This window comes from Trachurus japonicus, chromosome 7 (assembly GCF_045865225.1).
Source record: "Trachurus japonicus isolate A0001 chromosome 7, Traja_1.0".
NCBI classification, from domain to species: domain Eukaryota; kingdom Metazoa; phylum Chordata; class Actinopteri; order Carangiformes; family Carangidae; genus Trachurus; species Trachurus japonicus.
The window spans coordinates 16,138,144-16,150,364 of record NC_140913.1 but is presented as its reverse complement, the minus strand read 5'-3'; the positions used below and the strand labels follow the sequence as shown (position 1 = coordinate 16,150,364).

The 12,221-nt window shown below is 40.8% G+C and overlaps 2 protein-coding genes across 3 annotated transcripts in view; one reads left to right on the top strand and one right to left on the bottom strand.

The window, feature by feature from the left end:
* The first annotated feature begins 2,617 nt into the window (after positions 1 to 2,617).
* hes3 (hes family bHLH transcription factor 3) lies at positions 2,618 to 3,742 on the top strand. Its single transcript, XM_085781520.1, has 4 exons — positions 2,618 to 2,716; positions 2,833 to 2,928; positions 3,050 to 3,131; positions 3,258 to 3,742. The coding sequence occupies exons 1-4, from the start codon at positions 2,663 to 2,665 to the stop codon at positions 3,725 to 3,727; spliced, it is 702 nt and encodes a 233-aa protein (XP_085637646.1). The 5' UTR covers positions 2,618 to 2,662; the 3' UTR covers positions 3,728 to 3,742.
* A 4,950-nt stretch (positions 3,743 to 8,692) lies between these two features.
* gpr153 (G protein-coupled receptor 153) overlaps positions 8,693 to 12,221 on the bottom strand; it is a 35,827-nt gene continuing 32,298 nt past the window's right edge. For both annotated transcript variants that reach the window (XM_085781519.1, XM_085781518.1), the window contains one exon: positions 8,693 to 11,765. In XM_085781519.1, the coding sequence (XP_085637645.1) occupies positions 10,932 to 11,765 (834 nt within the window). In that variant the 3' untranslated portion in view covers positions 8,693 to 10,931. The remainder of the gene's footprint in view (positions 11,766 to 12,221) is intronic.

The following is a 12,221-nucleotide window of genomic DNA, read 5'->3' as shown; positions in this document are numbered from 1 at the left end:
AAAGTGAAAGTGGAGCAAGAGCCCGCGCCTTTTTATAAACATACACTTAACTTGTCATTTAATGGCACTTGCATTATTACGTCAAATTGGGACACAAGTTTCTCGTCGCGCTATTCTTATGGATAGATGTGACATAACGACTTCTGATGTGTTTTGCACTGTTTTTATGTCTGGCTGCATTCTTTTATTTTAATAAAACACAACCCCTCCTTTCATTTAGCAAATCTGCCACCCCTAAAGAGCGGAGAGCCAACACTAATTGAAATTATACCGAGTAATCAGCGGTGAAATTTCTCCCCTTGTGGCGCAGAATAACAAGACAGGCGACTGTTGTGATGCCGCGTCTCCAAATCTGCGCTCCACGGTCTTGTGTTGAAAAACTGAGCGTGAAAAGCGCACATAATGCGGCGTTCAAATGCGGACAAAAGACAGCAGAAAGCCCACTAACACCAGGACACCTCCGCCAAATTTCATACCGAATTAAATGCTTCAGTATGTGGCACCACAACTGTGGCCTGTAATGTTTCGGTGCATTTTACGCAATTAGTGTCGTACTAATATGGCAGGAGCCGTGAAATATCAGCACTTCCATATGAAACTCTGATTTGGTTTTGCAAGGCCACTCAATCAAGCTTCAGCAAACAAGCGTCGACTTTGGAAAAAAAACAAGGTAAAGCAATATGGTTGACTTTAACTGTGGCCATAGATGTTTGTCAGCGCACAAATAGTTACAGTTACAACTTAAACCTGCAAGGTTATGATTATTTTCACTGCAGCCCTTAGGAACCAATTGGTTTAGCTATTTTGTCAAAACTGGATGACGAGAGGAGCAGCTATGTTTGTTCGCTTAAGAAGTGGAGGAATCTTTTGATGTCCACACGTTTGTGGTCACAAAGCAGACGTGAAAGAAAAGATCAATGGCGCACATTTATACACTGGCCTCTTTTCACGGGCGCTTCTCCTCAGACTGAATAGAAATACCCTCCTTCAGACAGGCCCTCACCCGTTTTAACACACGCATTGTGCACCGGAGCAGGCAAGAGGACAGCAACCTATCATGGGTTTCTCAGCATTGTCATATTTTTTTCCCCCTGAAACAATGATCTGTCTTTTCTTAAGGATTTTTTTCATGCACCCCCAGAATTACACATCTACAGAGCTCACATAATCAACAGTTGAACCCCTTTAAGTTTCTGCCTCATATCACAACCAGGATGGATATCTTTAGTTCGCCCCCATCTGGTGTTTTCAGATGGTCAGTGTGTGCGCACATGATGTGGGCAGTGGTCTGCAGTGGGCCTATCGTCAACACATTGTTTCAGTTAGTATGACTTTTCCCAAGCCTCCGCTCCTTTCAGGGAGCAGTGTGGAAAATCGGGAGGCGAGGGACCGAGGACAAGGGGCGGCCCGCGATTCTCCTCGGTGCCTCAGCGCGCCTGGTATGAAAACAAAAAGTGGAGACGCACAAAAGCCAAAGAATCCCCCAAGTGTTAACTATTTTTCAAACCCTTACATGATTAGTGTCTGTGTGTACACAGATGTGCGCCTGCACCTTTGCCTGGTAAGATAGTACAGGTTATAGCACAACACTCTGCAGGTAGAGTGGTTTGTCTGCAAGTGGCCACCACCAGAAAATTGAAATGTTGTGGCGACACGCAGGAAATTACCACGGTGCTGCCTTCGAGCGGGTGGCGTGAAACTCGCATATAAAAGACCCAATATAGGAGGCAATAGCACCCACGCTGCTCTGGAAGGACCATATGATTGCCCATTATGTTTAGGATTTCTACGCTTCTCTTTAGTTTTCTGCCCCACACGTTGTTTCTTGAATATTTGCACAATCAGCATTGTGTCTTTAAACTACTGCACCAATGTATCAATCCTTATGCACATCATACAACCTGTGATGCACTTGACTATTTGCATGTCTCTGGGCTCCTATAAACGTTTGTCGGACAGTTTCTTTGCAAACTTCAGGTCCTGTTTCAGTGAACAGTTTGTTAGTTGAGCACTGAAGAAATTAAAGAAAAGAATTCCTACACACATTTTAACATGAAATGGATTCGTGTTAAAAACAAAACAAAACAAAACAAGACTATGGAACATTCAAGGTAAATATATAAATGTTTTCAAGATTCAAGATTCAAGATTCAAGAAATATATTTCGCCATTTTGTACACAGCAAGCTGGGTACAATAGGAATTCTTGTGCAGAAGTCCCCCCAGGTCAGATAAAAGATTGTTAAAAAGGTTTTAAAAACTTGTTAAAAACAATAGTGAGTCAATTCAACAAATAGCAACAACAACAAAATAGCCGCCTATAAATAAATAACATTTAAAGACAAAAAACACAATTAAGAGAAGTAAAGTTGCCATAGTTTTATCTAAAGTGCAGGAGTGATGTCAGTGCTGTTGTGTATATTTAATATTAATATTTAATGTTTTAAGCAGCTTTTAAGCAGCTGAAAAATGATCCAGGTTTTTGTCTGTCAAATGACGCCAGTGTTCCTTCAGCTTAGAGTGGGAGACAGGCGGGACTGTTTGCATTGAGATGTTAAGTGGGTGTCTCTATATAAATCCACTCAGGAGTGAACTCCATCATTCGCGCGCGCCACACAGGCAAAGAAAGTAACTTCAAGGAAACCAGACGGAGGACTAACAGGATGGTGGCTACTACAGACTGCGGAGAAAAGTCTAAACCCACCTCTGGGCACAAGGTGTGTGGAGCAAAATCACAACAGGAATCTAAATTTAAGGTGGAAATCTGAATTCCTCTGAAGAATGTTGGAGAAATATTAACTTGACATTTTACTTTTTTTTTTTTTTGTAACAGGTATCCAAACCACTCATGGAGAAGAAACGAAGAGCTCGCATCAACAAGTGTTTGGACCAGTTAAAATCTCTTCTGGAGAGCTACTACAGCACCAATGTACGTATGGCTGTCAGAAGCGTTACAATGTTGAATACATTGCTAGTGGCAATTTATAACAGTGGGCTAATGATTAGAAGAACCATATCTTAATAATATGATCTTTCATCTCTTTACACAGATTCGGAAGCGCAAACTGGAAAAGGCTGATATCCTGGAGCTGACTGTGAAACATCTGAGGAACCTCCAAAAGATACAGAGCTGTGAGTTATAACTTGATCCTCACAGTAGACAGAGACATCAGTATTCAAGCACTGGGGACATTTATCATGAACTTATGTTACGCAGCTTCTGTGCATCTCTGACCTTAAGGTGTCTTTCTATTGCAGGCTCCGCCGTTGCTTCCGAGTTTTCTGATTACCAAACCGGCTTCCGTAATTGTTTGGCGAACCTCAACCAGTACCTGGTGATGACTGACACCTTGAACGGAGGCGACCGCTGGATGTTATCGCAGCTTTCCGGTAAACTCTGCCGCTCCGTGGCACGAGGGGAAGTCTCCAGCACCATGGACAGCGGCGCGCCGGGCCAGACTGAGACGCAGGAGGAGGCGCGGAGGCTTCATCCATCTGCAGCGGCACCTGAGGAGGGAAACACGGGCAGATTGAACGTCCTGAAACCCCGCAGTAGCAGCACGTCCTGTCGTCTACCCAGCGAGGACGCACGGCCTTCACCTGGAGCCAAACGCGCCGCAGCTGCTGCGACGCCCCCACGGAAAAGTCCCAGTCACAAGAAGTGTGTGTCTGTCAGTGGCAGGGATCAAGCTGCACACACTCAGCACAGCGTGTGGCGGCCTTGGTAGAACTTTTACAACTAGATATCCTAAATTATAGTTTGACTGTTTATAATGTATAGATTTCCACAATTATTGTACAACTGTATGTTTTATTTTTTAATAAAATGATCAAAAATAAAGAATGTGTTTTCTTATTATTGGTAGGCTATAAAGGTCAAGGATTGTGTAACGTGGTACAACTGGTCCTGATCTCACAATGTAGGTGACTAGTTGACAGAGTGGGGAAAAAATAGTGTTTGTTTGTTTTTTGCCCCTTAAATAAGTGAGTTAATGTTTCTTTTGTATGAGCAAAGTAGATTTGAATTGTGTCAAACATTTTAGACATATAGACTAAGGCTATAAACACTGAGTTTGTGCCACGTTTATAGAGACGTAGGCTACATTGGATAAATTCACAATTAAAAAATGGTTCTGAGGTGTTATATAGAGAAACAAGCGAGATCCACTGGGCTCGGCTCTGCACACATTTCCTCCATTCTTTGTTTTCACGCTTAATTACCGAAACAGCAGCGAGCAAATCAAGATGTTGTTGGACAGCGCAACAATTTTCTCCTACATGCTGCAAATTACACGCAGCACTCCCTCCTCTGTCTGCTCTGCATGGACTTAAAGAAACCCTGTTGATCTACAGGTGCTTTACAGTTCTGATCGAGGTTGACAGCTGATTGAATTAATTGTTGTTCATCGATCCAATTCATAAAATACCAATTAACCTTCATCTGAAAATAATGTCAGGCAGGTTTAGTGCATTAGTAGTTGAAGTCTAGTCGTATTCGGCCTATGCTCTGTAGGTTGATGCAGTGCACCCACATAAAGCTGGACTTTACAGGCCATATGCCACAGGCCCAGACACCGAACCTGTCCATCACTCAGCTCTTTTAAAGCGCTCTAAAGTTTTCTTCCGCTGTTTTGCTGGGGGTGTCATAAAGTGTCTCCATTCTTAAACCGCAGCCCCGGAAAGGATGGCACCTCACAGCGAGGAGAATCGCTGCAACGCCCACAGCTCTTTGAGATGGCATGTGCTGAAAAGACCGCTTCTCCGTGGAAGAGGGGCACTATTGCATTGCAATGCACATGGGTGTCCTGAGTCACTGCCTGCTGCAAATGTTAACTATGGCATGTCCTCAAGTTAACAACTGAACCCAAACTCCCCTGCATGGTCATTCTAACTTTTCTCTTTTGGTTTGTCTATCTAATAATAATAAATAAATCCCCTCTGTAAATATTCTCCATTCCCACAGTCAAACCTGCACTGAAGGCCTAAGAATGTTTTATTATCCAAGAAAAGCAATGCCACGTGACTTCCAAACTGAATACATTTTCTAAGAATTTCTATGAACTCCACTCAGCATTGTTTAAGTAACCTGAAGGCAACCTATATTATATTAGAGCTGAGAACCGAAGGGAGTGAGATAATAACTTATTAGCATTAGATTAGGACCAGTCAAGCGCTCTTAAGAGAGCAGACGTGGATGAAGTGAGACTTCTGAGTACCCTCTTTATTTTACTGATATACTATAAATAAAGCAGTGCTATAGGTTCAACAGCACAACCCTCGAATATTCCCTGCTGCAGCATCATAGGCCTACAGTGTTAGGCTGCTTTAGTCCATCATCACAGAACATGTGACTCACTCAAGGACTCCTTGATTAATTAAGCGTGAACCTACAAAAGGTCTGAGCAGAGGTTCCAGGCTGTTTCCAGATTGACCTACAGCACAGCGTGGAATTAAAGTTTGGCTAAAACAAAGAGTCTCTGTTAACACCCTGTGCAGTCAGCTGTCAGGAGGCAGCACTTTGCTGTTAGTAGAGGGGATATTCTACAGAAACGTCCATTTTTGGTCCAGGAAAATGTCTTTAAATGGCTTCCTTTTCTGACATTTAAACTTGGGTCACAGAATTATTTTACTTGCTAGCTGTATCAATACAGACTTTTATGAAATAGCCTATTGTTTCTCAACATCTTGGTCAATATAGGCAAGGTACCATCATAAGCTAGAAGCTTCAAATAAAGTTCATCTGTACATCTGGTGTCACTCATCATCACTAATGTTATACTTCCTAATTGCTAATACCAGTGATGGGGGACCACTGGGGCACCAAACATGACAAACCTGACCATAGGGCATTTTTGCAGTTCTGTAAAGATTCATACCAGGGACTTAGAGTAAAGGCCAAGAACTCATGAGATAAATCAGAAAATGTCTGATGAGTTAAAGGAGGCAGTGGATTTCCCATATTCTCCTTTATAGATCTTTAGGGAAAAGGATGAGGAATCATTGTGATGTCATTAGTAGGCTTCTTTTTATTAGCAGTTTTGTTAAAATCAGTGACAAATCCAGGGACCATTCCCTTTACTTGTTAGGGTTGGCAAGATGAGCAATTCATGAATTTTCTTAAAAAACTGTTTTAAAAGCTTGCATCAAATTTGTTAAAATGTGCATTTTGTAGTCATGTTGGTTTTATGTCTTTTGAAATTGCATTTAAACCTGAACAAAAGACTGAGGTTATGCAGGTTACCTCTATTCTGAGTGACCCCTAGGTCAATAAGTCAATATTGCACTAAAAATACATTTACAATGGTAAAATGAAAAGTACACTAAAGCAATATTGCACTAAACTGTAACCTAAATCCAATGACAAAGTTACAATATGCATGTCTTAAATGTTGCACAAAAGTGACAATGGTAATGTTGATAGGTGTCTTTTTGTTTTTGCTTTTAGTTGTTCTACATGTTTTTGAAAATAGTCACACTAACATGTGATAAAGCACACAAGCATCTGTTATGTATGCTGGCACTGGTAACAGTAAAAAAAATAAATAAAAAAAAAGTTCTGTAGTACAGCCAAGTTAAAATTGGGCTGGAATATAAGAAATATGGATATGTAAAATTAGTAGCCTACATATATCCCACACACTTTTTCTCCTATTTTTCCATGAAAATTAAAAAAAACAAACAATGATTGATTATTTCAAAGGGTTGCTAATGGCACATGATTTAGATATTTTCATGAAAAATTTGGGACTAAATTTGGGGTTAACATTAAAATGCGCATTAATTGTAACAATAAACTGTTTTCCAAGCGCATTAGTTCTGTAAAGTCAAAGGAAAGAAACACGGACGTTTCCTTGAGAATGAACTAAAACGATAGTAAAAAGTCAGAAAACACATAGCAGAGGATGGTTTCGATCCATCGACCTCTGGGTTATGGGCCCAGCACGCTTCCGCTGCGCCACTCTGCTCATAGCGCTTTAGCACAGCCATAGTGGTTGAATACTGAAGTGAAAGTGGCTGTTGTAATCACATACAGGACTGCTACACTTCTGACTGTAGTGGAGGCTAGATAAAATGTAAGGTAAAACTTTAACGCAGAATGCAAAATAAAAAATGTTCAACCTTCAAAAACCTTAATTCTATTCGTCAAAATGTCAAATAGCCTACAGGCATTTACATGCCTTTTTCTGCGTTTCCACAAAAATCAGGTTATCTTACCTACACAACCTACATCTCAGAAATTATAAAGACTCTTGGTCATTTTTTCACAGTTGTGAAACCTTTATTCGAATTTGATACAGATTATTTAGACTAATGTTGCACAAAATTGATTCTGTATTGTAATTTCATTGCAGAAGTCCAAATAGGAACCTGTCCCTGACATGGACAGCTCCTCATAACGAGCTCAAAAGTTACTGGTGTTTTTACTTACCTGCCCTGAGCTTTCAGTGTGACCCACGTGCTCTGTAGGACCCAGAAACGGTGGTGGTGGTGGTGGGGAGTGTAGTGCACACCTTTGTCCAGTAGGAGGCACTGTCGTCCATTGAGACACGACCATAAAGGTAGGAACCTTCACTCAAGGCTTTGTATTAGTGAAATATGGTGTTGTGGAGAATTGTGATTTATTTACACTGATATGAAAGAGCAATATGAGCATTAAAATATTCCTCTAACAACATGAAAGAAGAAGTTGGTTCTCATGGTTGGTTTCATTAGACACTACGGTAAGCGTCCACTGTTAGCCCTTACTACAGCACTTGTACAATGTAATGTAGGCTAATGTGTTCAATATTTTGTTCATGTTTACAAAATCAGTGTAATTCAAAATATCTATTCATGGATAAGGGTAAAAATGCTTTCATCTGAGGGTTGTGGTTTTTCTAGACATGTTCAAATGTGGTCTTTTGTTGTATTTTCACAAAAAGGGAATGTGTTTTAAGGAATGTTTATCCTCTCTGGAAAGGTATTTAAGTGTTATGTTTAACCATAAGAGGTGCAAGAAAATCGGGATTTGACAAGGATTGGATACTCTGCTGTAAAAGTTAAGTTTTCCCATTAACTAATTCCCAGAGACATCATCTGAGAAGTCACAGGTAATGAGGACTCAACACTAGTAAAGTTGTGACTGATTTGGTGGGCACTCGAGACAGGAATTTGACAGGGACTTTTAAAAACCCACTATCAGTTGACCTCTAGTCACCTTTGTGGGGGTCCTTATTCAAGGTGGCCATCAAGCAGCTCAGCCAAAGACAGAGGCTAACGATTAAACTACTGTACTGTTGATTAGTAATTATCATTATGAGCTGCTGGACACTTAAATTTTCCATTAGAGATTAATAAAGTGTCAATCTATGGTTGCACCATTTTTTACAAGACAAAAAATAATAAATAAAAATAAAAATACTGGCTACATGAGCAAAATATATGAGTCGTGTGTAAAAATGTACCTTCAATTTTTGCAATGGACACTAAGCCTTAGTCTTGTTGTCCTGTATGGGCTTCACTTTAATGCAGTCTTGGTGAAAAACACTAAGCATCTTACTTTATTATGTCCATCATGGTGTGCCTCAACTCCTGCGGGAGACGGGAAATCAACATAAAGCAAAAAGAAGAAATGAAACTTTCTAATGTGTACCCCTTCCCAAAGACAAGTAAAAAACCATAACAAACAGAAATCCATCTGGTGCAAAACACTCTCTGAAGCATCATCTTGTGAATTTAATCAGTCGTATCTTTTTAACAAAGTCATCATCTGAACAAGAAAATCATAACATTTAACATCATTCATATTTGAGTCATAAATCTTTGAATAAGTTACAAAATTATATTTAAATATTGTAAACACAACAAAATCCAAAAATCTATGACATAGCAAAGTTTGACAGGGGAATGTGATGTTACGCTTCCAAAGAAATGTACATCTCAGCTCACCTGTCCAATTGAATAAGCTGCAGTGAGTGGGAATACACAACTACGTAAGAATTCAAAGTAAACATTTAAATGACTGCAGATGAGTTAAAAAGCCTATGTCAAACACGTGCAACTTTATTACTTGGATGGTAGTAGCAAAAAAGTTTCACAACTAATAAGGCTGTCAAGGGGATATTCCATCCATCCAACCATCTGTCCATCCGTCCATCAAGGAGGTGTGGGGGGCTGGAGCCATTAATGCCGATATTTTCATCTTATCTCTTACTAATTTCTTTGAGAATGTACATCTAATCTGTGCAAATACATTCATGTTAGCAGTTACTCTCCAGGAGAGGTCAACGCTTAAAGCTGTTTGTTTTTTTTAATTATTATTTTTCAGTAGAAGAGTTTTCACTCTTTTAGTCGGCCAATTGCTAAACAGAAATGCTTCATTGATTTAACAGTGGAGTTTGTAAAGTAAGCTACATTGCAATGTTCATTCCACCAGTGAACTACATTTTGAGTAAGGGCGCTAGCTAGGTGAAAATTTCTTCACAATTATGGTGCATTAGGAAGCGATTCAGTGGCATTTTAATCCTTGACATTTTGCACTTTTCTTTGACTTTAAATAATCAGCCTTTCTAAATATGAGGTTATACAAGAGTCTTCAGTTTAATTTTCCTATAGAATGCCTTACTGAGGGTTTGGGGATTTAATTCAATACTTCATGGGGGCTTAGTTAAATCAGAGAAAAGTCAAGACCATTAGCAGTCAAAGTGTATATGTGTATGCAGTTACACTCCATTTCCATTTTATTATCAATGTTTGTAAGTTGTGCTAACATTTTCTCTGGGTTTAGGTCTCACACAAGCTCTTAAGATATGCTACATGTAGTAAGCCGAAGGCATCTTTATATAGGTTCCCTCTTGGCCGCCTACTTTCAAAATCATTACTGGTGCTTTTTAATGTAACTGAAACAAATAGTAGATGAGGCCAAGCTGACACGCTGACTTAATGAGGAAAAGTACAATTTTCTGGTGTATTAATTTGGCGTTCCTCATGTAAATATGCAATGTGGTGTGCAACTGCTGTATTGTAGTTTACAACCTGCATGTTACACCAGTTAACATAAACAATGCAATAGCAAGAACTGGGGTGGGTTTGGGTTAGAGACCAAAAGAACAACAAAACCATAAATGCTATCTCCTTCTTATATACATGACATGACAATCTTTTTTAAAAACTGACTTCACATTTTCATTAAAAAATTTTGGGGTCTTTACATTTATATCTCAATAACTCACACATTAAGGTGTAAAACTGCTAGGCTTGACAGAGTGTAGGATTACCACTCTCAGGTTACTCTAAAAAAAGAAAGAAAAGAAAGCCTTCCCTGTGTTGTGAAAACCGATGTGTCCATGTGTTACTAAAACAGGATAAACATGTATAATGTTGCATACCCTTGAGTCAGTCTCAAGGTGAATGGGCAGTATTCATGAAAGCAATCGTGTTCATACAACAAAACACAAAACCATTACAGGTCAAATGAAATACAATGTGAGTAAAGAGTTCTAAGTGCAAAAACAAGTAAAAAACAACAAAAAAACAAAAAGAGAAAAACATCACCCTAACAACTACCTCCACCAACTCTTTGAGCATTTCATAAGAAACAACACCAAACAGCAAAAACAAGATGTAGGAATGTTCACACCATTGAAAAACAGTTTCTTTGTGTTAGTGCTGAAAAAAAAAAAGTGTCCTCAATGGACATTTTGTGATGTGAAAGGTGAATAATGTGACCGCCTGACCTGCCTACATACTAACTCAACCTTAGGCCCCATTCAGAAAATATGTCCAAAACTCCCATGGCCATTTCACGGATATTTATTGGTGGTATATATAGTAAAACAGCAGTGGCAGTAGTAAAAAGGCCCAATAGTTAAATTCTTATAACCACCATTTTCAGGTGGGCTTCATTATGATAATAACCTTATTAATAATGTTGACTTTAACATGGGAGAACTCTTAGGTAGTGGAGCCTACAGAATCAGAGTGAAATATGACGTAACCCGAGGACGATGCCAGAGGTGTGCTTACAAAACTGTTTGTGCTTCCTTTACTCTCGGCCTTGCTCAGGTGTTTCTGGTGCCCCCAGTCAGCACGAGCTCCACCGCCTGTCCTGGGCCTACAGGGAGAGTGCCCTACAGTCTGCTGGCATCGCCCCGGTGAGCACACTTGGCCCTGCTCTTTCCCGTCTTGCAGGCACTCCCGGTAACTTCTACCAGAGCCACAAGCCCCGTGGCTCCTCTTTCCACCAGGTCTGTCTGGTTTCGGGGAACCCTCGGGTGAGTTCCCCCGACTGCTGCTCCTTTTGTGTTCCGAGAGCCGCCGGAGCGCTTGAGGCTCACGCTCAAAGTCTGTGAGCGCAAAGTGAGGAAGGATAACTGTGTGATGTTCGTACACGTAGGGGGTGAGTGAGATGGTGGATGCGCGCCGCGGGCTCTTCCTGGGACTCGGCAGTGGAGTCTCGTCTATAAAGTTGATCACCTCGTCGCGGCTGAAACACCGCAGTTCATCCTCGTAGCGCTCCCCGCCGCAAACCACGCGGGGCAGGTGCTTGAGGGAGTGCATGCTATCCTCAGAGCGTCGCCGCTTGCGATGTGGGTGATGGTGATGGTGGCTCTCCTCGGGGTAGGAGACCAGGCTGCTCCTGCGCCTCTCGTGGCGCGGCAAGGTGGAGCTGTAGTGGGCACTCACTATCATGTCCTCGGTGGAGCCCCATCGGTGAAGGTATGAGGGGATCCTGTCGCTGGTCCACATGTCTGTTTCGTCGTGGGAGTATCTTCTTGTAGGGGGCACCTGGATGCAAGACACAGACCAAGACCAAACCCCTCAGTCTCTAGACTACTTTGGCATTCACTCACCTAGAACTGTACAACACAGAGTAGGTACGCATTGTGGCCCTGCACTGTAAGTACATTAACGTTATTGTAGATCTCACCTACATTATTATCATTGATTAGATATTTTACATGTAGGATTCTTCAAGCTTGTATGGCTGAGAGCCCCACGTTGACATTGCACTGCAATTTTTGTTGATTTAGTTAATTTTTGTGAAGACTGATTGTCACTTAATAAGCAGGAATCCCAATGAACTGCTTTCTGCATATATTTGGTTTGGTGACATGCAGTTCGGAGAGAAAAAAACTTTTGTACACCGATTCAACTGCAGTGTGTTCAAAATCCTACATGTAGCCTATCATGAGCAAGCTGTTTGCCCCAGGTGCTAAGAGCAATTTTATTTATTTGTTGATT

Coding starts and splice junctions, on each gene's coding strand:
- hes3 (XM_085781520.1), top strand. CDS start 2,663: ATGGTGGCTACTACAGACTGCGGAGAAAAGTCTAAACCCACCTCTGGG. Junction 2,929..3,049: donor AGAGCTACTACAGCACCAAT/GTACGTATGGCT, acceptor CTCTTTACACAG/ATTCGGAAGCGCAAACTGGA. Junction 3,132..3,257: donor CCTCCAAAAGATACAGAGCT/GTGAGTTATAAC, acceptor TTTCTATTGCAG/GCTCCGCCGTTGCTTCCGAG.